This window comes from Schistocerca cancellata, chromosome 3 (assembly GCF_023864275.1).
Source record: "Schistocerca cancellata isolate TAMUIC-IGC-003103 chromosome 3, iqSchCanc2.1, whole genome shotgun sequence".
NCBI classification, from domain to species: Eukaryota; Metazoa; Arthropoda; class Insecta; order Orthoptera; family Acrididae; genus Schistocerca; species Schistocerca cancellata.
Window position 1 is genome coordinate 680,547,974 of NC_064628.1, and position 24,779 is coordinate 680,572,752.

At 37.7% G+C, this 24,779-nt stretch overlaps 1 protein-coding gene across 1 annotated transcript in view; it reads right to left on the minus strand.

The window, feature by feature from the left end:
* LOC126175657 (ABC transporter G family member 23-like) overlaps positions 1-24,779 on the minus strand; it is a 396,587-nt gene that overhangs the window by 32,392 nt on the left and 339,416 nt on the right. The window contains exons 11-14 of the mRNA XM_049922565.1: positions 19,140-19,374; positions 13,983-14,160; positions 3,483-3,598; positions 143-213 (exon numbers count right to left, since the gene is read on the minus strand). Of these exons, the coding sequence (XP_049778522.1) occupies positions 143-213; positions 3,483-3,598; positions 13,983-14,160; positions 19,140-19,374 (600 nt within the window). The remainder of the gene's footprint in view (positions 1-142; positions 214-3,482; positions 3,599-13,982; positions 14,161-19,139; positions 19,375-24,779) is intronic.

A 24,779-nucleotide genomic window follows, 5' to 3' on the forward strand; every position in this document is an offset into this window, starting at 1 on the left:
TATATTTACTAAACATATAAGGGTCCCAAAAATCACAAGAACAAATAGTAATTGGTGTAAAACAATCTTCAGATAACCATCTCATTCTGTCATTTAAATTTCTAACAAGTGAGTTACTATCATGATTTGTTTCAGTACTTACGAGTACATAATCCCAGGAGCAAGAAATCCTGCATATGTTAGATCTTTGGAACCATGTACAGGCTTGTTGAACTGGAAATGGAAAGATAAGAATGAAAGGCAATCTCAGTAAACATAAATTAAATGAATAAAAAAAAAAAAAAAAAAATAAAAAAAAATAAATACACTCCTGGAAATGGAAAAAAGAACACATTGACACCGGTGTGTCAGACCCACCATACTTGCTCCGGACACTGCGAGAGGGCTGTACAAGCAATGATCACACGCACGGCACAGCGGACACACCAGGAACCGCGGTGTTGGCCGTCGAATGGCGCTAGCTGCGCAGCATTTGTGCACCGCCGCCGTCAGTGTCAGCCAGTTTGCCATGGCATACGGAGCTCCATCGCAGTCTTTAACACTGGTAGCATGCCGTGACAGCGTGGACGTGAACCGTATGTGCAGTTGACGGACTTTGAGCGAGGGCGTATAGTGGGCATGCGGGAGGCCGGGTGGACGTACCGCCGAATTGCTCAACACGTGGGGCGTGAGGTCTCCACAGTACATCGATGTTGTCGCCAGTGGTCGGCGGAAGGTGCACGTGCCCGTCGACCTGGGACCGGACCGCAGCGACGCACGGATGCACGCCAAGACCGTAGGATGCTACGCAGTGCCGTAGGGGACCGCACCGCCACTTCCCAGCAAATTAGGGACGCTGTTGCTCCTGGGGTATCGGCGAGGACCATTCGCAACCGTCTCCATGAAGCTGGGCTACGGTCCCGCACACCGTTAGGCCGTCTTCCGCTCACGCCCCAACATCGTGCAGCCCGCCTCCAGTGGTGTCGCGACAGTCGTGAATGGAGGGACGAATGGAGACGTGTCGTCTTCAGCGATGAGAGTCGCTTCTGCCTTGGTGCCAATGATGGTCGTATGCGTGTTTGGCGCCGTGCAGGTGAGCGCCACAATCAGGACTGCATACGACCGAGGCACACAGGGCCAACACCCGGCATCATGGTGTGGGGAGCGATCTCCTACACTGGCCGTACACCACTGGTGATCGTCGAGGGGACACTGAATAGTGCACGGTACATCCAAACTGTCATCGAACCCATCATTCTACCATTCCTAGACCGGCAAGGGAACTTGCTGTTCCAACAGGACAATGCACGTCCGCATGTATCCCGTGCCACCCAACGTGCTCTAGAAGATGTAAGTCAATTACCCTGGCCAGCAAGATCTCCGGATCTGTCCCCCCATTGAGCATGTTTGGGACTGGATGAAGCGTCGTCTCACGCGGTCTGCACGTCCAGCACGAACGCTGGTCCAACTGAGGCGCCAGGTGGAAATGGCATGGCAAGCCGTTCCACAGGACTACATCCAGCATCTCTACAATCGTCTCCATGGGAGAATAGCAGCCTGCATTGCTGCGAAAGGTGGATATACACTGTACTAGTGCCAACATTGTGCATGCTCTGTTGCCTGTGTCTATGTGCCTGTGGTTCTGTCAGTGTGATCATGTGATGTATCTGACCCCAGGAATGTGTCAATAAAGTTTCCCCTTCCTGGGACAATGAATTCACGGTGTTCTTATTTCAATTTCCAGGAGTGTATAAACATAAATTAATATGTTTTTGCAAGAGATGCCAACTGTGCAGACAGTGATGAATGTTTTTTGAGATAGAACACATTTAATATATATTTGTTTTTGTGCTAGTGGTGCAACAGTACTTGTCTTACCTTAATCACTAGATTGATAGTGATAGTACAATTTACTGAGAACCAAGATCACCAGACCTTACACAATTAGATTTTTGTTTATGGTGTTGGGTAAAGTCTGAGGTGTACAAATAAAAGGTGAGTATGCTAGATGAACTGCTTAATCATGTTGTGGATGCTGATGCACTCATTAGGAAATGTACAGAGACACAACAGACAGGCAACACATTTTTCCAAGAGTGCATAAATGTAATGAAGTTGGCAGCAGGATATGTGAACATTTGTTGTGAACTGTGCAACAGTTATGCTTGGATGTGAATGTGTTAAAAATATGTATTTTTCAATTGATACTTCATAAAATGCATGTTGTAATGTTAAATAACTGTGGTACAGTGTAAACTTGACAATGTACTGAAATATACGTAAAATAAATAACAATGATGGAGGTGTCTCAGGTCCCCAGCTGGATGGTAGCATTGATATAATGTACCATTTTGGGAAGTGTCATACCACCCATCTACTCTACCAGAAGATGGGTACTATGACACTTCCTGAAACGTCACAATATATCAATGCTACCACCTTGCTGGTGACCCGAGAAACCTTCGTCAGCAGTGTATGCCAGGGAAGCCTACAGTCACATAAATAACAATGTTTTATATCTTGGAAAGGATTTGGAATAGGGCATATGTCCATTTGAAGCTTTTTTCTTCAAATCATTGTCTTTTCATATCCCTCAATATTGACCAATCCTCTTGGGACACCTTATATACCAGCCCACCATTCTGAGATATACAGCATATGTCAGATTTGTAATGAGGGGATAAATCATTCTATTGGAATACAAAGCATTATAATTACCAAACACATAAGGGTCTCAACTATTACAAGGACAAATCCTACGTGTAATGTGCCATTTTCCCAACATCATCTCCTATACACGATTTTTCAGTACTGTTTTGAAACCAAACAATTATTATAGTAAAGCAAATTATATGATCTCAGCTGCTAGTTGTGATGCATTGGGGAGTAATGTTAAATGCTGGTTAGAATAACTCTAACAGCCAAACAAGTCACAGTTGCACAATAATATTTTACCCATGTCTGAAGAAATATCATAACAAACTAAAGTACTGTTTTCTGGTAATATTCTGTAACTAAAAGCAAAGTTAAGAACATATTAGCTTTTATATTTATAAAGGAAGTTCAGCCCAAAGATTGAGAATAAAATCTGAATTGTTATGCAATAACTCTTGTATTTTCTGGACTACTGCTCTGTTATCAAGTCTTAGAATTTAACAGTAATTCCCATCTGAATCTACTTCTTTCATTTTACATAGTAGACTATACTTTTTTTCTAGAAATAAGTTATAATAATGAAATAAGTTATAATAATTCAACAGAAATTTCCATTGGAAACCATTTCTTTCATTTTACATGTTATACTTGTTTCAGAACTGTGAAGTAAGTGATAACTGCTAGAGAATAATTCTATACTAGGTCTACAAAATATGACAAATTGCTAAACATTACTGATCACATACATTACAAAGAATTTTTCAGTGTAAAGTGAGCTTATATTTGCTAGAAATACTCTAATAAATTATGCAGATGAATTTATCAATCAAGTGAGTAATGGTGCTTACATGCATGGGCAGCGTGACATGTCTGTAACTGATTTCACATCTACCAGCAATATCTTTGGCAACTTCTTGATAAACAGAATAGAGCTCTCCTTGAAAGTGAACACCTTTTATCCGATCTGAAAAACAAAAGAAAGATTAGTTGTATCAGTGTGTCATTCCAATAGCAGATTGGAGACAACATGGTGTCGAGTAGAGGCTCCTGAGAAAAGCTAGCCCACATGTGCTAGTAACAAGGGCTCCACAATAAATGCACCACTTTTGGTAGTGGTGGGGCTGAGGATGGTAGTTATGTGCCACTGAAACTAGTTGTGTGAGACAATAAAGTCATTCTCAAGATATAGCTGTGGTGGTACTTTTTCTCGTAGTTATTAGTCTCTTGGCTGTTGCAAACAAGTTAAACCTTGTCAAAAATTATGAATACACCATTGCTGGATGTGTGTATGCACATGTATATCAGTTAGTACTGACGAAGGGCATTGTCCTAAAACTTAGCTATCATTTTAATCTAGCTTATGTGTCAGTTGATATGTCAAAACATATACAGTGATTGATTACCTTTACTCCCTCCATTATCTGTTTTCTACCCTTGATCTTCTGATATTCCATCTTGCAAGTGATAAAGGAAAAGAAGAGCACACACTGTGGTCTATGGCAAGTAATAAATAATACTGTAGAAAAGTATTGTAAATGTACATTTTATTATATTTGATTAGAGTAGGTTATTACTGCAGATCTTACAAGTTGAGCACTGAATGTGAGACCAAATCCACCATGAATGATTCTAGCGATAACCCATAAATAAGGTTAGTGTTATTAGCTAATCAGTTCACTACTTGTGTTCTATAGACCCCTCACAGAAGAGAACATTCAAGGATACAGAATGAGTTAAAATGTACATTAATCGTGGAGAGTATCATTTAATAACTAATTTGCACTCTGTATTAATAGTAAATTAACACTACCCTGTTACTACCATTGTTTTTACACAAGATAAACACAGCAAAGTGTGAGGGACATACTGAAAGGTGTGAGCAACCTATCATTAAAATTCTAATTCCAACAATGTAACAAAAATGACTGCAGGTGTGTAATCTACAGACTTTACACAACATGTTGCCTTATTGTGAAGCCATTGGCATCTATCACAGGCAATAATTACAAAATGGCAGACTTCAAAGTTTTATTTCAACCACATGCTGTTATAGAATTCCTTGTTACAGAGGGAAAATGTGCTACTGAGTTCACCTTCGACTTCAATGTGCCAGTGGGGGTACCTGCATGGACTCCAGCAGGGTTAGGAGATGTGTGAAACATTTTAAAGATGCAAGCATGAGTATCCATGACAAGCCTCGTAGTGGTGACCTTCGAACTGCCTCCACAGAATGCACCAAAGAAAAATTCTTCACTTAAAACTTCCGGGCTGATAGGCCATGGTCAATGTATAAAACTCTCTCCTGACATTTCGTCTCCAACTGCGAGGGACATCCTCTGAGGTAAAGCAGTTCGCCTCTTTACCTCAGAGGGTGTCTCCTGCAGCTGTAGATGAAATGTCAGGGGATAGTTTTCTACATCGATAATGGCCTATCAGCCTGGAAGTTTTGAATGAAGGCAATACCGGCCGTGAAAACCTACATTGTATGAAGGAAAAATTCTGATAGATTTTCTTCAATCACGACAAACTGTAAATGCTGCCTTCTATATACTGACACTTTTGAAGCTCCATCATGGGAATAGGTTAATGCACATACTCACACTGTCTGTTTCACTGTAAAGAAGATCAGGGCATTTGGGTGGGCAACTCTTCTATATCCCCCTCCAGTCCCAACTTAGTACCCTCTGCTACCGTCCTTTTGGTTCTGTTAAGAAACAGAAACAAGACCAACACTAAAAGACAGTGGAGACTGTTTAGCAAGCAGTGGGTCAGTGTCTTTATGAAGTTGGAATGGACTTATACTGTAACAGTGATTTCAGAGTTGCAAGACAATGTAATTTCCACCAAACATTTAGATATAACCTGTACAACAAGCCACATTCATTCAGAAATATTATGAGTTAAGATTTGTATCTACAACTGTTCATTACAATAAAAACTATAAAATTATAGTGCACACACACACACACACACACACACACACACACAAACGCGCGCGCACGTGTGCGCGTGCGCACGCGAAACAATGTATATTTATGATTCATGATCATTTAGTAATTGCCAGTCCTTCTGTTAACTTAAAATGGAACCTTCATATCACAATTTACTATTACTTGTGAAAGTGGCAACAGTGTTGTTCATCTACAGATAGGTGATGTGCTGAATTAGATGCAGAGCTCAAAAATGTCAAAGTAGTCCTCACAATGGAGTTGTAGGTTCAAAATATGTTGAACTTAAACATGGGAAAAAATAGTGTCACTGAAGATGGCATATAGGCTGATTCAAGGAGCCTCACACATTTAAAATGTGAATAAAACAAAAAGTGTTGCAGCTATAAACTTGTTTATTAAGAAATACTAAATTGTATTGAAAACAGTTTTTAAACTAAATACTATGTAATGAGTTGAATTACTCTATGTTAATGTGTGACAATGACACAACTGACTATACAATTATTGTAAATAAAACCCAGTACCAACCAATAAACCTCCCAGATTTTGATCATCTGTAGCGTTGTCAGTGGGAAGGGGGGGGGGGGGGGGTGGAGGGGTGAGGAAAGTGGTGTCTGGCATCATTTTCATTCTCCACTCTCTTGCCATTAGTGGGTCGGAAAGGGGAGGGGAATTGGAAGATTGAGGAAAGTGGTGTTTGGCACGTTGACTCACCATTCTCCTGTCGTGTTCAGTCATTATTACAACAATGAAAACAATCAATTATTGGCGAAATTATTTAATAGGATAGATAAAAAATCTACTCATTAAGCAGCAGCAGAACACACACATAAAAGATGGTTGTAATTGGTAAGCTTTTGGAGCCAGTGGGCCCTAATTCAGGCAGAAGGGTTGAAGGGGAAGGAAGAGGGGTGAAGGAAAAGGACTGGTCAAGGGAGACACAATACGGGACGAGAAGGAAAGACTCTTTCCTTCTCATCCCGTACAATAAGTCTCCCCTGACTCGCAGTTCTAGGTGACTTTCCCAAAATCTACGCCTTTTCCTAGACCTCTCCAGTCTTCCTTCACCCTTCTTCCTTCCCCTTCAACCATTCTGCCTGAAAGAGGAGCCACTGGCTCCAAAGGCTTGCCAATTACAAATGGCTTTTATGTTGTGTTCCGCTATCGCTTGGTGCATAGATTTTTTTATCTATCCTATTAAATAATTCAGTCATTATTATGTTTTTCTCAGGAGCTTAACATATGTACACAGTTGAAATGTTTTTAAAAAGCATCAATTCGCTCATTACAATGAACAGAGCTCTCACATAAGTATTGCTATTCTACATGGTGAAAATGTCCCTGATAAGAAGATTTTCTTGCAGTAGGTCAAGAATTTCTGAAAAAGGAATTCAACACTGGAGAAAACAAAATTGTCTTGCCAACCTACAAGTGCTCACACTGGGGATACTGAGGCTATAAGAAATTCTGTTTTGCAGTCCACGAAATATTTTGCAAGGAAGCATGCACCAACTGTTGAGCTTCCTTGGGAGAGTGTATGATGTCCAAGAATTTAAATCAGCAGGTTTTGTATGCTGTCAGCAGTCACATGAGAATATCCTGCAAGATGTCCCAGAAGATGCTGTGCGTTTGTGTAGTAATTTAAATGGTTGTCTAAACAACTGACATTCCTGTATTGGTCAGATTATAACCCCAAAATTCTGCACAAAAGGCTACTGCACTCTACTAAACTGACTGTGTTTTATGCAGTTTACAGAGATGGAATTATTGGTCAGTATTTTTTTAGAAGAGGAGCATGTAACTGTTATGGTCACATCCCAACATTATGCTGTCATGCTTTGAATTTCTCGTCGATTCAACATCAGAATTTAGGACTGGGTAACCATGATGCTTAATTCAAACAAGATGGCGTTACAGCACACACTACTGGGACAACAATGAGACAGCTCAGAGACCTGTTTCCTTGAAAACTGATCCTGTTACTTGGAGATTTTGCTTGGTGCTACATTTATCAGACCTCGCACCAAATGATTTTTTCCTTAGGGGTAACCTTAAAGTTATGGTCTACACACTTTGGCTCAACACTCTTTCTGATCTCAGGAGAGCAGTTCAAGTGGAGATAGCAGCAGTTTTGCAAGACTTGATATGTTGGGTCATGACAGATTTCAGAAATCATTTTGAAAAGTGTACAGTTTTCAGTGGACAACACTTATGAGGCATCATGTTTGAAACATGACAAACTGCTGCATATCAAATGTATATCTATGAATAAACAAGTTTTTCTCTGCAATCCTTTTTCTTATATTATCCTTCCAAATGTGGAAGATTTTCTGTGTTACTAGCAAAAAATCACTACCAGTAACTCTACTTTTACTGGTACATGAAAAACAAATTCTGTATTCATGATAGGCTGAAACTGAATGTCAGACTAGGGCTTACATTCAAACAACTACAAATCAGGAGCAGTGATTTACCAACTGAGTAATCATGTTTACTTTCCAGTCCCACTCACAACTGACATCTGTCATTATAACAGTATGAATATGTTCAGGTCTTTTCTAGAGAACCGTCAACAAGTTGTGTGCATTGGTAGGGAGAAATCAAATTTGGTTAATGTTAGGTACGGAGTGCCTCAAGGGTTGGTGCTTGGACCTTTAGTGTTTATACTAATGATTAATGACCTGTCCTTATTCATAAATTCTCACACAATATTGTATGCTGATGACACAACTTTACTACATAAAAGCTCTGATTTAGGTACAATGAAAACACTGACCAAAAATACCCTTGCTCAGTCCTCATTATGGTTCAAAGCTAATGGCTTCTTACTAAATGAAAACAAAACCCAGACACTTTAATTTAGTCTCAAAAAGATTGCTAACCACCAAGAATTAGAAACTTTTAAATTTTTAGTGTTACTATTGACAATAAATTGACATGGGAATCACACATTAAAAATATATTGGCTAGGCTTTCAAGAACTATTTACCTAATTAGAAATTTAAAAAGACATGTTCCCAATGACTATGTGAGATCAGCATATTTTGCCTTCTTCCAAAGCATAATCTCTTATGGAATATTACTGTGGGGTAGTAGCTGTCATGTAAATGACATTTTACTTTTACAGAAGAAAGTAATAAGAATAATAATGGATTCTGATAAAACAGAACATTGTAAACCTCTGTTTATTAAATTGCAGTGCCTTACAGTAGTAAAATTATTCATCTACAATGTTTTATTGCACATTAGAAACAGTATCTCTAATTTTGTGTTGAGAAGTGATATTCATAGCCATAATACTAGAAACAGAACATATGTAGACGTGCCATATCTTATATTATCAAAGTCGCAGAACTCCTACCTAGTTCTTGTACTAAGGATGTTTAATAGACTAAGTGCTGACTTTACAGAACTGCCTGTAAATATTTTTGAAGCTAAATTATATAAGCTACTAGTGAACAATCCGTTTTACACCACTGATGAATTTTTTGAAGATGAAAATTCTGTATTCTAACATGTACCTATTTTATGTAAACCAATTTACATTGATATAGTAGTTTATGCAGAAATATATGCTCTTGACTTTGTCTATTGCTGTAGTCAGCCAAATGACAATAAAATTATTATTATTATTTCTTTCCTTTCTCAGACGTTATGTCTGGTTAAAAATGGAAAGTGACACAGACCTTGATCAAGCATGACTTCCTTTTAACTGTATGGTATATGTTACACTGCATTTAGGAACTTTTGGGTAATTGAACATGTATCAATAATTGCAGATTTCTGTAGTTGTATATATATGTTTGGATGTAGCTCTATTGTGTTGATGTACTGGTGGATATTTTGTGGTATGACTCCTGTAGTTGATAGTATAATTGGTATAATGTCAACTTTATCCTGATGCCACATGTCCTTGACTTCCTCAGCCAGTAAGATGTATTTTTCAATTTTTTCTCCTGTTTTCTTCTGTATATTTGTTGTATTGGGTACAGATATTTCGATTAGTTGCGTTAATTTCTTCTTTTTATTGGTGAGTATGATGTCAGGTTTGTTATGTGGTGTTATTTTATCTGTTATAATGGTTCTGTTCCAGTATAATTTGTATTCATCATTCTCCAGTACATTTTGTGGTGCATACTTGTATGTGAGAACGTGTTGTTTTATTAGTTTATGTTGTATGGCAAGTTGTTGATGTATTATTTATGCTACATTGTCATGTCTTCTGGGGTATTCTGTATTTGCTTGTATTGTACATCTGCTTGTGATGTGGTCTACTGTTTCTATTTATTGTTTGCAAAGTCTGCATTTATCTGTTGTGGTATTGGGATCTTTAACAATATGCTTGCTGTAATATCTGGTGTTTATTGTTTGATCCTGTATTGCAATCATGAATCCTTCCATCTCACTCTATATATTGCCTTTTCTTAGCCATGTGTTGGATGCATCTTGATTGATGTGTGGCTGTGTTAGATGATACGGATGCTTGCCATGTAGTGTTTTCTTTTTCCAATTTACTTTCTTTGTATCTGTTGATGTTATGTGATCTAAAGGGTTGTAGAAGTGGTTATGAAATTTCAATGGTGTAGCTGATGTATTTATATGAGTGATTGCTTTGTGTATTTTGCTAGTTTCTGTTCGATCTATAAAGAATTTTCTTAAATTGTCTACCTGTCCATGATGTAGGATTTTTATATCGATAAATCCCCTTCCTCCTTCCTTTCTGCTTAATGTGAATCTTTCTGTTGCTGAATGTATGTGATGTATTCTGTATTTGTGGCATTGTGATTGTGTAAGTGTATCGAGTGCTTCTAGGTCTGTGTTATTCCATTTCACTATTGCAAATGAGTAGGTCAATATTGGTATAGCATAAGTATTATAGCTTTTGTCTTGTTTCTTGCTGTCAATTCTGTTTTCAGTATTTTTGTTAGTCTTTGTCTATATTTTTCATTTAGTTCTTCTTTAATATTTGTATTATCTATTCCTATTTTTTTCTGTATCCTAGATATTTATAGGCATCTGTTTTTTCCATTGCTTCTATGCAGTTGCTGTGGTTATCCAATATGTAATCTTCTTGTTTAGTGTGTTTTCCCTTGACTATGCTATTTTTCTTACATTTGTCTGTTCCAAAAGCCATATTTATGTCATTGCTGAATATTTCTGTTATCTTTAGTATTTGGTTGAGTTGTTGATTTGTTGCTGCCAGTAGTTTTAGATCATCCATGTATAGCAAATGTGTGATTTTGTGTTGGTATGTTCCAGTAATATTGTATCCATAATTTGTATTGTTTTGCATGTTGGATAGTGGGTTCAGAGCAAGGCAGAACTAGAAAGGACTTAATGAGTCTCCTTGGTATATTCCACACTTAATCTGTATTGGCTGTGATGTGATATTATTTGAATTTGTTTGGATATTAAGTGTGGTTTTCCAATTTTTCATTACTATGTTTAGGAACTGTATTAATTTAGGATCTACTTTGTATATTTCCAATATTTGTAGTAACCATGAGTGGGGTACACTATCAAAAACTTTTTGGTAATCAATGTATGCATAGTGTGGTGACCTTTGTTTAGTTTTAGCTTGATATGTCACCTCTGCATCTATTATCAGTTGCTCTTTACATCCTCGTGCTCCTTTGCAACAGCCTTTTTGTTCTTCATTTATAATTTTGTTCTGTGTTGTATGTGTCATTAATTTCTGTGTAATGACTGAAGTTAATATTTTGTATATTGTTGGCAGGCATGTTATGGGGCGATATTTTGCTGGGTTTGCTGTGTCTGCTTGATCTTTAGGTTTCAGATAAGTTATTCCATGTGTAAGTGTATCAGGGATTGTGTATGGGTCTGCAATGTAACTGTTAAATAATTTAGTTAGATGTGAATGTGTTGAGGTGAACTTCTTTAGCCAGAAATTTGCTATTTTATCTTTTCTAGGGGCTTTCCAATTGTGCGTAGAATTAATTGCTCGGGTGACTTCAAGTTGCAAAATTATCACTTCAGGCATTTGTGGTATCATCTTGTACGTGTCTGTTTCTACTTGTATCCACCGTGCATGCCTGTTATGTTGTACCGGGTTTGACCATATGTTGCTCCAGAAGTGTTCCATGTCTGTTATGTTTGGTGGATTATTATTATTATTATTATTATTATTATTATTATCTATCTCTTACCACTCCAAACTAGAATATCATGATACCTGAATTGAAAGAACATTGCTGTTGGAAAAGAGTTATCTAGATCTGAGTTATTGTGGCACACAGTTCCAACCAGTCATGAATATTCAGCACAGTAAACAATTATCTCTAAATAAAAACTTTTAGATGATATCTTTGTAGTATTGTTGTTGTTGTTGTTGTGGTCTTCAGTCCTGAGACTGGTTTGATGCAGCTCTCCATGCTACTCTATCCTGTGCAAGCTTCTTCATCTCCCAGTACCTACTGCAACCTACATCCTTCTGAATCTGCTTAGTGTATTCATGTCTTGGTCTCCCCCTACGATTTTTACCCTCCACGCTGCCCTCCAATACTAAATTGGTGATCCCTTGATGCCTCAGAACATGTCCTGCCAACCGATCCCTTCTTCTGGTCAAATTGTGCCACAAACTTCTCTTCTTCCCAATCCTATTCAATACTTCCTCATTAGTTATGTGATCTACCCATCTAATCTTCAGCATTCTTCTGTAGCACCACATTTCGAAAGCTTCTATTCTCTTCTTGTCCAAACTATTTACCGTCCATGTTTCACTTCCATACAAGGCTACACTCCATACAAATACTTTCAGAAATGACTTCCTGACACTTAAATCTGTACTCGATGTTAACAAATTTCTCTTCTTCAGAAACGCTTTCCTTGCCATTGCCAGTCTACATTTAATATCCTCTCTACTTCGACCATCATCAGTTATTTTGCTCCCCAAATAGCAAAACTCCTTTACTACTTTAAGTGTCTCATTTCCTAATCTAATACCCTCAACATCACTCGACTTAATTCGACTACATTCCATTATCCTCGTTTTGCTTTTGTTTATGTTCATCTTATATCCTCCCTTAAAGACACCATCCATTCCATTCAACTGTTCTTCCAAGTCCTTTGCTGTCTCTGACAGAATTACAATGTCATCGGCGAACCTCAAAGTTTTTATTTCTTCTCCATGGATTTTAATACCTACTCTGAACTTTTCTTTTGTTTCCTTTACTGCTTGCTCAATATACAGATTGAATAACATAGGGGAGAGGCTACTACCCTGTCTCCCTCCCTTCCCAACCACTGCTTCCCTTTCATGCCCCTCGACTCTTATAACTGCCATCTGGTTTCTGTACAAATTGTAAATAGCCTTTCCCTCCCTGTATTTTATCCCTGCCACCTTTAAAATTTGAAAGAGAGTATTCCAGTCAACATTGTCAAAAGCTTTCTCTAAGTCTACAAATGCTAGAAACGTAGGTTTGCCTTTTCTTAATCTTTCTTCTAAGATAAGTCGTAAGGTGAGTATTGCCTCACATGTTCCAGTATTTCTACGGAATCCAAACTGATCTTCCCTGAGGTCGGCTTCTACTAGTTTTTCCATTCGTCTGTAAAGAATTCGTGTTAGTATTTTGCAGCTGTGGCTTATTAAACTGATTGTTCGGTAATTTTCATATCTGTCAACACCTGCTTTCTTTGGGATTGGAATTATTATATTCTTCTTGAAGTCTGAGGGTATTTCGCCTGTTTCATACATCTTGCTCACCAGATGGTAGAGTTTTGTCAGGACTGGCTCTCCCAAGGCCGTCAGTAGTTCCAATGGAATGTTGTCTACTCCGGGGGTCTTGTTTTGACTCAGGTCTTTCAGTGCTCTGTCAAACTGTTCATGCAGTATTGTATCTCCCATTTCATCTTCATCTACATCCTCTTCCATTTCCATAATATTGTCCTCAAGTACATCGCCCTTGTATAGACCCTCTATATACTCCTTCCACCTTTCTGTTTTCCCTTCTTTGCTTAGAACTGGGTTTCCATCTGAGCTCTTGATGTTCATACAAGTGGTTCTCTTATCTCCAAAGGTCTCTTTAATTTTCCTGTAGGCAGTATTTATCTTACCCCTAGTGAGATAAGCCTCTACATCCTTACATTTGTCCTCTAGCCATCTGTGCTTAGCCATTTTGCACTTCCTGTAGTATTGTATTGCAGTAAAACTAGAGAAGTCATTAAGGAACAAAACTACTTTAGGAAATAACAGACTGTGACTCTAGGTAAGAAAAGAGCAGTGAGCTATAAACAGATTATCAAGAATGGAAATGAAAATCACTTAATTTTTCTTGAATTACTTAACTCTTTATGATTATGACCACACTTTTTGCATCTATGATATACTATAGAAGTTGAATGGTTCGAGAATAAGATCTTGAATGTTATGTGAATTACCAGACATGTCCATGTAGACAGCCACTGAACTGCTGTTGAGAATCTCATCTGATGCTGATCTTCCCACATACTGCCTTGTTTCCAAGTCTTTGCTGAAAGTTGGGGAAAAATATAACACTGCAATAGCTGACCCATCTCTCACTAGCTGCAAAGCACTGTCAAGGTCCCGGTAATATTTCTGTATGTCAAAAGACCAAAAACAGTTAATTATTATTTGTAATGCACCAATTTGATTGATACAAATTTTCAGTATAGTCAAAGTATGATGTAAAAATTACACAAATCATAATATGATACAAGAAATACCATTTTGAAAAAAGTAAGGAACCATTGGGTTTGACGTGCCATTATTTGAAACATTTTGCTTCATTTATTTTAATTAGTTACTGAAGGTAAAGAATGTCAGCAGACCCTTTTGATAGAACAGCAGTGCTAATAGTGTCAGCTGAAGAGAAAGTAATAAATAATGGATATCCAAAATCACACAACTGGGGGGGGGGGGATGAGGATGTTTATTGTGAGAAATAAATGGCACAGAATTAGAATATTGTAAGCAATGTAATGAGAGTAATGTTTATTTGCATGAAATTAAAATAGATACATTAGTTTGTAAAATGTAGACATCCCTGACTGTTATCTTCTTTCTTCTTTAGTGTATCTATCTTGTGACAGGTTTCGACTGTAGGCTCTCTGTCTTGTCCTGTTCTGAGAATCTTCTTCATTTGTTTGTATGTTTGTCCTCTTCTAATGTCATCCATCATTCCATTTCTTTTACTACCTCTTCCCCTCATTCCTTCCACTTTTCTCTCACAATTATTTGTTGCAGACAGTCCCTGTGCATTGTATGTCCCACCCAAGCTTTTTTCCCTTTCTGATTACTTCCAATAATCTTCTTTCATCTCCTATTTTCTTCATTATTTCTTGATTCTTCAGTCTGTCAGTCCATTTCACCTTCAGCATTCTTCTCCACAGCACATTTCAAAACTTTCTAAATATATTTCTTCTCCTTTTTAACTGTCCATTATTCACTGGTGTATAACATTACACACCAGTCATAACAGTTAGCAGATCTTTTCCTCAGATCCACTGGAATTCTTCTAGATGTTAGTAACTGCTTCACTTTTTCAAATGCTGTTTTTTTTCTTGTATATCCTCCTTCTTATTTCTTATGTACAGTTTGTATTCCCAGTCATTAAACATTCTAGGCACAGAAAGGATTTTACGTGTTTTATTTTATCTAGGAATATGTTACTTCTTCCCTACTCTCATCACTTATTCCTTTTCTATGTTTATCTTCATTCCATACTCCTTCCCCCTTCTTGCAATACTCTTCAACATCTTCTGTAGCTCCTCTTATCATTCCACAAGCACAGCTTGATCAATTGCGCATTGTATAGTCTTTGTACTTTCTCCTTCATTTACAGTGTCTCTTGCAACCTCTGTGATTTTACCTGTAAGTTCTTCTCCACATATGCTCAAGAACACTGTCAAGTGACAGTGAACACTCATGCCTTATAACCCCTCCAACGCTCAGCTCTTCTGTCACTTTTTTGTCTTGTATACGTTTCCTTTATTAACCTTTTATTTTTCCAGTATATTCCCATATCTTTTGAAATTCCCAGCAGTATACTCCAGTTGACTCTTATCAAAAGTCTTCTCCCAGTTGATAAAACAAATGTACACCTCCTTGTTCATTTCTGTCATTCTTTCTCCAATCATCCTCATACAACCTACAGCATGAAACTTCCTGGCATATTAAAACAATGTGCTGGACTGAGACTTGAACTCAGGATCTTTGCCTTTGGAGACAAGTACTCCACTAACTGAGCTACCCAAGCATGACACACAACCCATTCTCACAGCTTTACTTCCACCAGTACCTCATCTCCTACCTTCCAAGGCAAAGGTACCAAGTTCAAGTCTTGGTTTGGTACACAATTTTAATTTGACAGGAAGTTTCGTATCAGTGCATACTATGGTGTACAGTGAACATTTCATTCTGGAAATATCCCCCAGGCTGTGGCTAAGCCATGTCTCTGCAATATCCTTTCTTCTAGAAGTGCTAGTCTCACAAATTTCACAGGAACTTCTATGAAGTTTGGAAGGTAGGAGATAAGGTACTGGCAGAAGTAAAGCTGTGGGGATGGGTTGTGAGTCATTCTTGGGTAGCTCAGTTGGTAGAGCAGTTGCCTGCTTAAGGCAAAGGTCCTGAGCTTGTCTCAGTCTGGCACACAGTTTTAATCTGCCAGGAAGTTTCATATCAGCGCTGCTGAGTGAAAATTCCATTCTGGAACCTATAGCACCCCTTGTTCCTATACCCTTTCTGAATCCATACTGGTATTACCTAGTATTTTCCTCAGTTTTATTTTCAATTCTCCTTAGCATTACTCTCTTCATTACACTTTTTAAGTAAAGGTATTAGAATGGTCTTAAGAAAATCTTGAGGCAAAATTCCTGTGTCATAAATTTTATTTACTATCAGTCAGTCAGTCTGGCTATTGAATATGGACCTAAGACTTTCATTGCCTCAGATGGTATTCTTTTCCTGGACCTCCTGAATTGCTTTCTCCAATTCCCATTTCATTATCTCAGGACCTTGGTCTTCTTCATTTTGTCCCCCTTCATATTCCAAAAGCTCTCAGCCTTTGCACCGTGTAAGTATTCCATATGATCCATCCTCACTTCCTTCTCCTCTTCTGTACATACTGTCTCCTTACCATGTTTATTAAACATTCCTTGTTTGCATATTTTCCTTACTTCTCTGCTTGTTAAGAATGTCACTGTTTTATACATTTCTTCCAATTTTCCTTTTTTCGAATTCTTCTCTTTCCCCACACTGTTTCCACAGCCAATCCTCTGTATCCTTAACTTTCATAGTTCATTGTTCAGTTTTACGTACTGCCTTTTGCCAAGTTATCATTTTTTCTTTTGCTGCATTCATCCATTTCATCCAACACACTTCTTGTTATCCACTCTTTTTTAATTCTTGATCTGTTTACTTCTCCAATTTCTATCTTAAATCCTTCCAACATTGTGTGTATAATGGTATTACACTTTTCAGTGGCTTCTGCACTTCCCCTTATGCCTTCTAATTTTATTTTCAACATAGTGACTGTACTCTTTCTCAAAGTTCTCATTTTTCCATTTCTCAACATCCCATTTCAACATAGTGACTGTACTCTTTCTCAAAGTTCTCATTTTTCCATTTCTCAACATCCCATTTCATCATCTTTTCTTAATGTGCTTTAATCTTGTCCTAATATCTGTTGTGAAAAAATTATAATCTACATCAGCATCTACACATGGAAAGGCTTTTCCCAGCTTCATACAGTTTCTGAATCTCTTATTGGTTATAACAAAGTCTATTTGATGTCTAACAATATCAGCTGGAACTTTCCATGGGTATAATCTTCTTTGATGGTGCTTAAACAAACTATTCACACATAAAAGAGGAATCAAATGCTCAAAACTTGTAAATAAAAACTATATTCAGATAGTACATGAACTACAGTGCCAATGAAGGTTTTAATTACATGTTTTTCTCACAAGCCTTCTTGTGTCTGCATGTAATTCAGTTCACAGGGTGTCCACTTTAAGAAAAATATCTCTTCTATTCGAGTAATGTGTCACAGGATTTAGATACATCTCCTTATATTAATGCTGATGCCACATGCATTTTAATGAAAGTAATGATGTTTTCCAAACAGCCTAAGTTAAGTTATCCAGAAACTTACATGAGACAACACGGCAGAGAAGAAAAAAATAGAATGTGTACCAAAAATAAATTTCTTGGCATGACATTGATTATCAGTTGAAGTGGGATGAATATACCAGCAAGATAGTAGGAATTTTGTCAGAATGCTTTGATATTAGAATTTTAATCCCAACATGTATCAATACCTGCCTCTGAACGTCATATTTTTCACACATTCACTTAATGCTAAGCTATGGCATTTTTGTTTTGGGAACAAATCCTCAGATTATAAGTAACACACACACACACACACACACACACACACAAGTGCTAATCTGTTTAAGATTCTTCGCATCCTGACTCTTCCTTTTAGTTACATTTCCAAAGCAGCATGTTGTTAGAAAACACATTAAAGCATATGCTATATACATCTCTGTTTACAACCATAATACTAGAATTAGACAAGCTATTCACATTCCAAGAATAAACAGGAGTGAAAGCTTGAAGAATATGTCCTACCAAAGGATAAAACTGTTTGTACAACAATTTGCCACAGTATTTTCAATATACAACATCACTTGCACCAGAAATTTTGTGTTAATCAAATTTCATATGTCTGCATTGAGAAGGAATCATATATTGTCTGTCCCACTAATAATTGTTTTTATGGTAACTTATGCAATGTAAATTTATGCTTATTTCTATGCACATACCTTGCAAACTACTGTGATGGGCATAGTGGAGGGTACTTAGCATTATGCTGCGTGTTAGAGTTTCTTCCTGCTCTGTTCTCATATTAAGTGCAGGAATAATGAGTGCTTAAATGCCTCTGTGTATGTTTTAATTGTGTAATCTAGCCTTTGTGGTTCCTTTGATAGTGGCACATAGCTGACTGTAGTATATCATAGATTTTTCACTTAATACTTTGCAAGTTGGTATCTGTGGGATAGTTATTCTACATGTTCTTTATATTCCCTGTTTAGATAATTTTCAGAATGTTCAAAGTGCTAAGAAATTATACGAGTTTCATTGGTCAGTGTGACTTACAGAAATACTAGAAAGTATTTATTCTATGCTTGTATCTGAATAAGAACTAAGGCAAATATAATGTTGGTTTGCAATTCTTTCAAATCATACTAACAATTTTCATAACTGATGCTACTGCAAAATCAAATTACTAATGTCTTAATGATAATTAGCAGGATCAGCTTTATTACTACTTAACAAATGTGTCTTTCTCCATGTGACTGATTTGAAACAGGTAGAACCAATAGAGATAAGGTGAAAATTTATATGCAGAGAGAACATTAACATTTTCCATTTTCCAGAGCAGACAGCATACCCATGTGTGTCAAATAGGTGTGGATTATTTGTCAGTGTTAGACCTGTTTGTTGTTACTATAGTAATTACAACAGTATAACTACAGAGTTAACAATTATTTTTAGATTAACTTAGGACTTACTTTTGTTGCAAGAGTGTTGTCAATTCTCTGTACAAACAGACAGCTGATATGAGATAATTCACAAATATAATCATCATTCATATGAGCTGTCCAAGGTTCCATTTTTTCACAGCTCGTTAAATTACCAAGTTCCTCATTCACTACAACCACTGTTAAACCTTTTGGATCTCTTCCCACAGCTAAGAAGAAGAGTGAAATCTGCAAGACTGGAAATACCACAATAAACAGCACCCACCTGAAAAAAAGATAATCCAATTAACTCCAAATTTATACCATGAAAGCCAGTTTTCAAATCCAGTTCCAGCCTCCATGTTACCTTCATGTGTCTCTTCTCTTGTTCTTTATGGGTATTACATCAGGCTATACTAAAATATGATTTAAGCAGTGAATACTTCTACTCATTAAATGTATGACCATTCTTTTCTTTATATAACATTTTTTAAACACAACTGCAGTAGCAACCTCCAGCACGATCATGTAAGGGATAGGGGGGGGGGGGGGGGGGGGGGGGAGGGGACTTAAAAAAACAAAAAAAAAAAAAAAAAAAAAACACTGTTTTCCTCCTGTTGGTATTAAACTGCTGGAAACAGAATAGTTTTGGCTTCCCCCTAAATTAGTGCTATGTGAGTTACACTGGATTGGTTTGTTCAATGTTTTGTGTGATATCTACGATGAGCACTCTATTGTCTCATATGATTTATCTAACAACAAATTACTTTCAGATTCAGACTGAGACATACAAACAATGTCTTTCAGTTCTATTATTTACCTTGAGGATATGCTGGATAAGGTGATGAGAATGTAATCTTTCATTAATTCACTGTGTTCTATAGGTCCTATCATGAAGTAGATTTTACAAGCATGTGGAATGAATTAAGACATACATTAATAAAGAGAAGCAACTGTTTGTAGCTGATTTGGTTCAACATATTAATACTTAGATACCACTAAAGTTCTGTTTACTATTTGAAATACAAATTCTAAAAAATCTTGATTGTAACAAGAAGCTGTTTAATATTACATGACTATAACAAGCTTTAAGAATAGGTTTTGTTTATAGAGAAGAATGTTACTTGTAACACTGTCTGCAGGCACATTAAAACTTTGAATGTAGAAAACCATTTAATGTTTACAATAGCTAACTAATAAAATAAAAGTTATAAGAACTAATTCCTTTGTGATGAGTCTGTTGTATTAAATTTTTCTTGCCACACATGTTATGTTAATACTCTATTAAAAACCAAGAATTTGACAATATCCACCATTGCTTTCATCAACATCAACTGTCAAAGCAGTATCAGAATCACAGTCCTACGTGTTAACAATATTCCATGTGGATGTGGAAGTGGCTATGTGAGACAGTCAATTCAAAGTGTTTCCCAGCATTATATTGAACTTAAGCAGCACATCAAGTACAGAAATCTAGGAAAATCTGCTGCTGATGAACACAGTCTTACAAATAAACACAAGATCTTGTTTGAGCAGACACAGTGACCCCATGTTACACATTGTAATGAAAAGAAAGACACAGTGAGTGACATTTAATTGTTGGTACCAGTATAATCTCTGGTTGCACTGACCACTACCATGTGATTTACAGTTGTGTTATTCTATTATCTCTTTAATAATCAATCATTTCCCTGATGAAGGCTATGGTGCACATTGTTAAAAGCTCGGATTTTCAGAAATAATCATATTAAGAATAGTGCTTGATTTTATTTTGAATTTACAGATATTTCCAATTTGTTGCTTTATGCTTGCTTGTAACATCTTAAAAACTTCCAAACTGAAATAAAAAAAACTACACTTTGAATCTTAGACAAAGAGGCAAAATTTACATGAAAACTGTTGGCCTTGAATTGTGCCAGTGTAAATCACAATTCATTTAAACAGACTTTTTGTTATCACAAATGGAAGAAATAAAGGTGAACACTCAGTACAAAGAGCCACCATTAAAGAGTTAACATCCTGTGCAATGAGTATACAAAATCATACATATTTCAACTGATATCCGCAAAATGTGTGGTTATTCACTTTACACTTAGTTCCTCTTGCATAACATTGCTGCTTTGTTCCAGAAGATAAATCCATGAGACAATGGAATGTACAATTGCACAGAATAAAGTAGGGATCATATTTTCAGGTTAGGACTATGATAGATATTTGTAATTGCTAAAATAAATTTCTTGATTAATTTGACTTGAGTTTAGCTTTTTATTCAACTGATCTCCAAGGAATGAACATACAGTGTTTCAGTTACTACACAGCCATTAATGGATATTTCTAGTAGCAGCAGAAAAGTAAATTCCAGTTAACACTATGTTCATATACAGGGTGCCCCAGAAATGTTGTAATAAACTTCAAGGTGTTTTAGAGGGTGTTTTAAGGAACATATTGAGGATAAGAACCAGTGCCACCAAGGCAACAGAACATTGAATTCCTGGGAGACAAGGTCTGTCTATGCACTATCTAGCTCCATCTTATCAACTGGTGATAATGACAATCACTGATATAACAAACAACATTTTGAGACATTTTGCCTACTGTCCAACAGCATACAAAATCATATTTGCTACCAAAGGGGTGGCCTAATGGCAGATGCCACTGCCTGTAACTTCAACACTCTGTAGTGTCATTGAATGACATTACCGGGAACTCCTCAAAGTTAGCCACATTTCTGGTATATGCTGTAGAACAGGAACAAAATGAATGAATGAATGATTTAGCTAATCATACTATGAAGTCCATCCTGATTTTCCATTGTTTGATTTAGTTACTTAAGTAGTCAAACATTTTATGTAGATGAGAAATGGGAGTGGACCCAGTATCAGGTCATGTGATACTGCATATTTTATGTTTACAAATTCTGAGTTTAATTTCACTCATTTGGTAGAGATTGTTAGTGATTACTGGCCAGTTCTGTTACAATGGTAAAACTGCTTCTATGCATGAGGAAAATGGAATTAATCAATTTGTTTTATGAAGTAAGAAACTGCATAAATCTTTTTTACCAATCTATTACTGCTGCAGTACTGTTAAAAATGACAAGTATAATAATAATGTAATTGGATAGGTAAAAAATCTATTCACCATGTACTGGTGAGAGATCACATATGTAAAAGGTATTACAGTTTGCAATCTTTCAGTGCCAGTGTCTCCCTCTTTTGCCGGAAGGGTTGAAGAGGAAGGAAGAGGAGTGAAGGAAAAGGAATGGTGAGGTTTAGAAAGAGGGGTAGAGTTCAGAAAAGTCACCCAGCACACTATGTCAGGGGAGACTTACTAGATGGGATGAGAAGGAAAGGCTAGTTGTTGTGGACTGCACTGAATGAGATTTGAAAACCTGAGAGCTTAAAGGTGGAAGATAAGTTAATATGTAAGAAATATCATACATGTTAAAACAGGCTCATAGTCTGGCTTCAGCTGTCAAAGACTATGGTCATGTGTGTGTGAACTGCATTTGTGTTTGTGTGTGTGTGTGTGTGTGTGTGTGTGTGTGTGTGTGTGTTTGTGTGTGTGTGTGTGTAGAAAACTAAATGCGTGGGAGTTAAGAAAGAAATAGTTACCACGAATAAATACTTTAACCAAATAAATTAACATAAATTTTTACAGGTTGGTGAGAAGAACCAAGGTCATGTTGTGATGCCAGTTCCTACCTGTGGTGTTCTGAGAAACAAGTGTCTGGGTGAAGAATTCAGATGGCCTATGCGAAACGGGTACAGAGGTCATGACTGTCATGTTGTAGAGCATGCTGTGCAACAGGATTTGTGTGCTGCTGGTATACACCATGTGCCTATGCCCACTACTTCTAACTGGTGACTTCGTGACAGTCATGCCAAAGGAGAAGCCGAAACAGTGTTTACATAAAAGCTAGTGTATGACACATGTTGTTTCGTAGGTGACTCTCCCTTAGGTAGTATATGTTTTGCCAGTTACAGGACTGGTATAGGTAGTGACGGGAGGGCATATAGGGTAAGTCTTGCAGTGTGGATGGACACAGGGGTGGGAGCCATGGGATAGGGAGATGGGTGCAGAAGGAGTGTAGGGTCTAACAAGGATATTGCAGAGATTGGGAAGGCAATGAAAAGCTGTTTTAGGTGTAGAGGGCAAAATCTCAGACAGAGTGGTTCTCATTTCAGGGCATGATTTTAGGAAGCCATAGCCTTGTTGAAGTAGCTGATTAATACATTCAGGACCAAGACTTCCTAAAACCATGTCCTGAAATGAAGTCCATTCTGTCTGAGATTTTGCCCACCACACCTAGAATAGCTTTTTGTCTTTCTCCCAATCTCCATAATATCCTTGTCAAACCCTGTACTCAGTGTGCGCCCATCTCCCTACACTATGGCTCCTACCACTGTGACCAGCCCTGCTGCAAGACTTGCCCCAAGCACCCTCCAGCCCTGTAACTGGAAAAACATATACTATCAAAAGGAGACCCATCTGTGAAATGATAAATGTCATATACCAGCTGTTAAGTAAACACTGTTTGCCCTTTTACATCTGCAAGACTACCATCACATTATCAGTTAGGATGAATGGGCATGGGCAGAGTGTGTATACTGGCACCACAGAATATCCTAATGTAGAGCTTGCTTTACAATATGATATTTGTGACCTCAGTGCCTGGTTCACCACACGTGCCATCTTGATTCTTCCTCCAGACAGCAGTATCTCAGAACTCCACAGGTGTAAAGCTGTGCTACAACATTGTCTTTCATTTTCTGACCTGTCTATTTTTCACTGTCTCCCTCCTAACTCTATTGTATACAATGCTCTTCACTTTTTGCTCTTATTAACTTGTGTATGATATTTCAGCCGTAATCTATGTTCTGCATATTATCCATATTCTTGCTTTAAGCTCTCAGGCAAATGCTCTTCACTTTTTGCTCTTATTAACTTGTGTATGGAATTTCATCAGTAATCTATGTTCTGCATATTATCCATATTCTTGCTTTAAGCTCTCAGATTTTCAAATATTGTCCAGTGCAGTCCCCAACATTTAGTCTTCCCCTCTCATCCTGTCACTTACGTCTCACTTGACCTGTGGTGACTTTTTCAAACTCCATCCTTTTCCTAAACCTCACGTCATTTTCCTTCACCCCTCTTCCTTCCCCATCAACTCTGCCAGAAGAGAGGGTCCTGGTTCCAAAAGCTTCCAAACTGTAATAACTTTTATATTTGTCTTCTCCTAATGCCATTTGGTGAGTCTAATTTTATCCATCCAATTACATTATACACTCCTGGAAATGGAAAAAAGAACACATTGACACTGGTGTGTCAGACCCACCATACTTGCTCCGGACACTGCGAGAGGGCTGTACAAGCAATGATCACACGCACGGCACAGCGGACACACCAGGAACCGCGGTGTTGGCCGTCGAATGGCGCTAGCTGCGCAGCATTTGTGCACCGCCGCCGTCAGTGTCAGCCAGTTTGCCGTGGCATACGGAGCTCCATCGCAGTCTTTAACACTGGTAGCATGCCGCGACAGCGTGGATGTGAACCGTATGTGCAGTTGACGGACTTTGAGCGAGGGCGTATAGTGGGCATGCGAGAGGCCGGGTGGACGTACCGCCGAATTGCTCAACACGTGGGGCGTGAGGTCTCCACAGTACATCGATGTTGTCGCCAGTGGTCGGC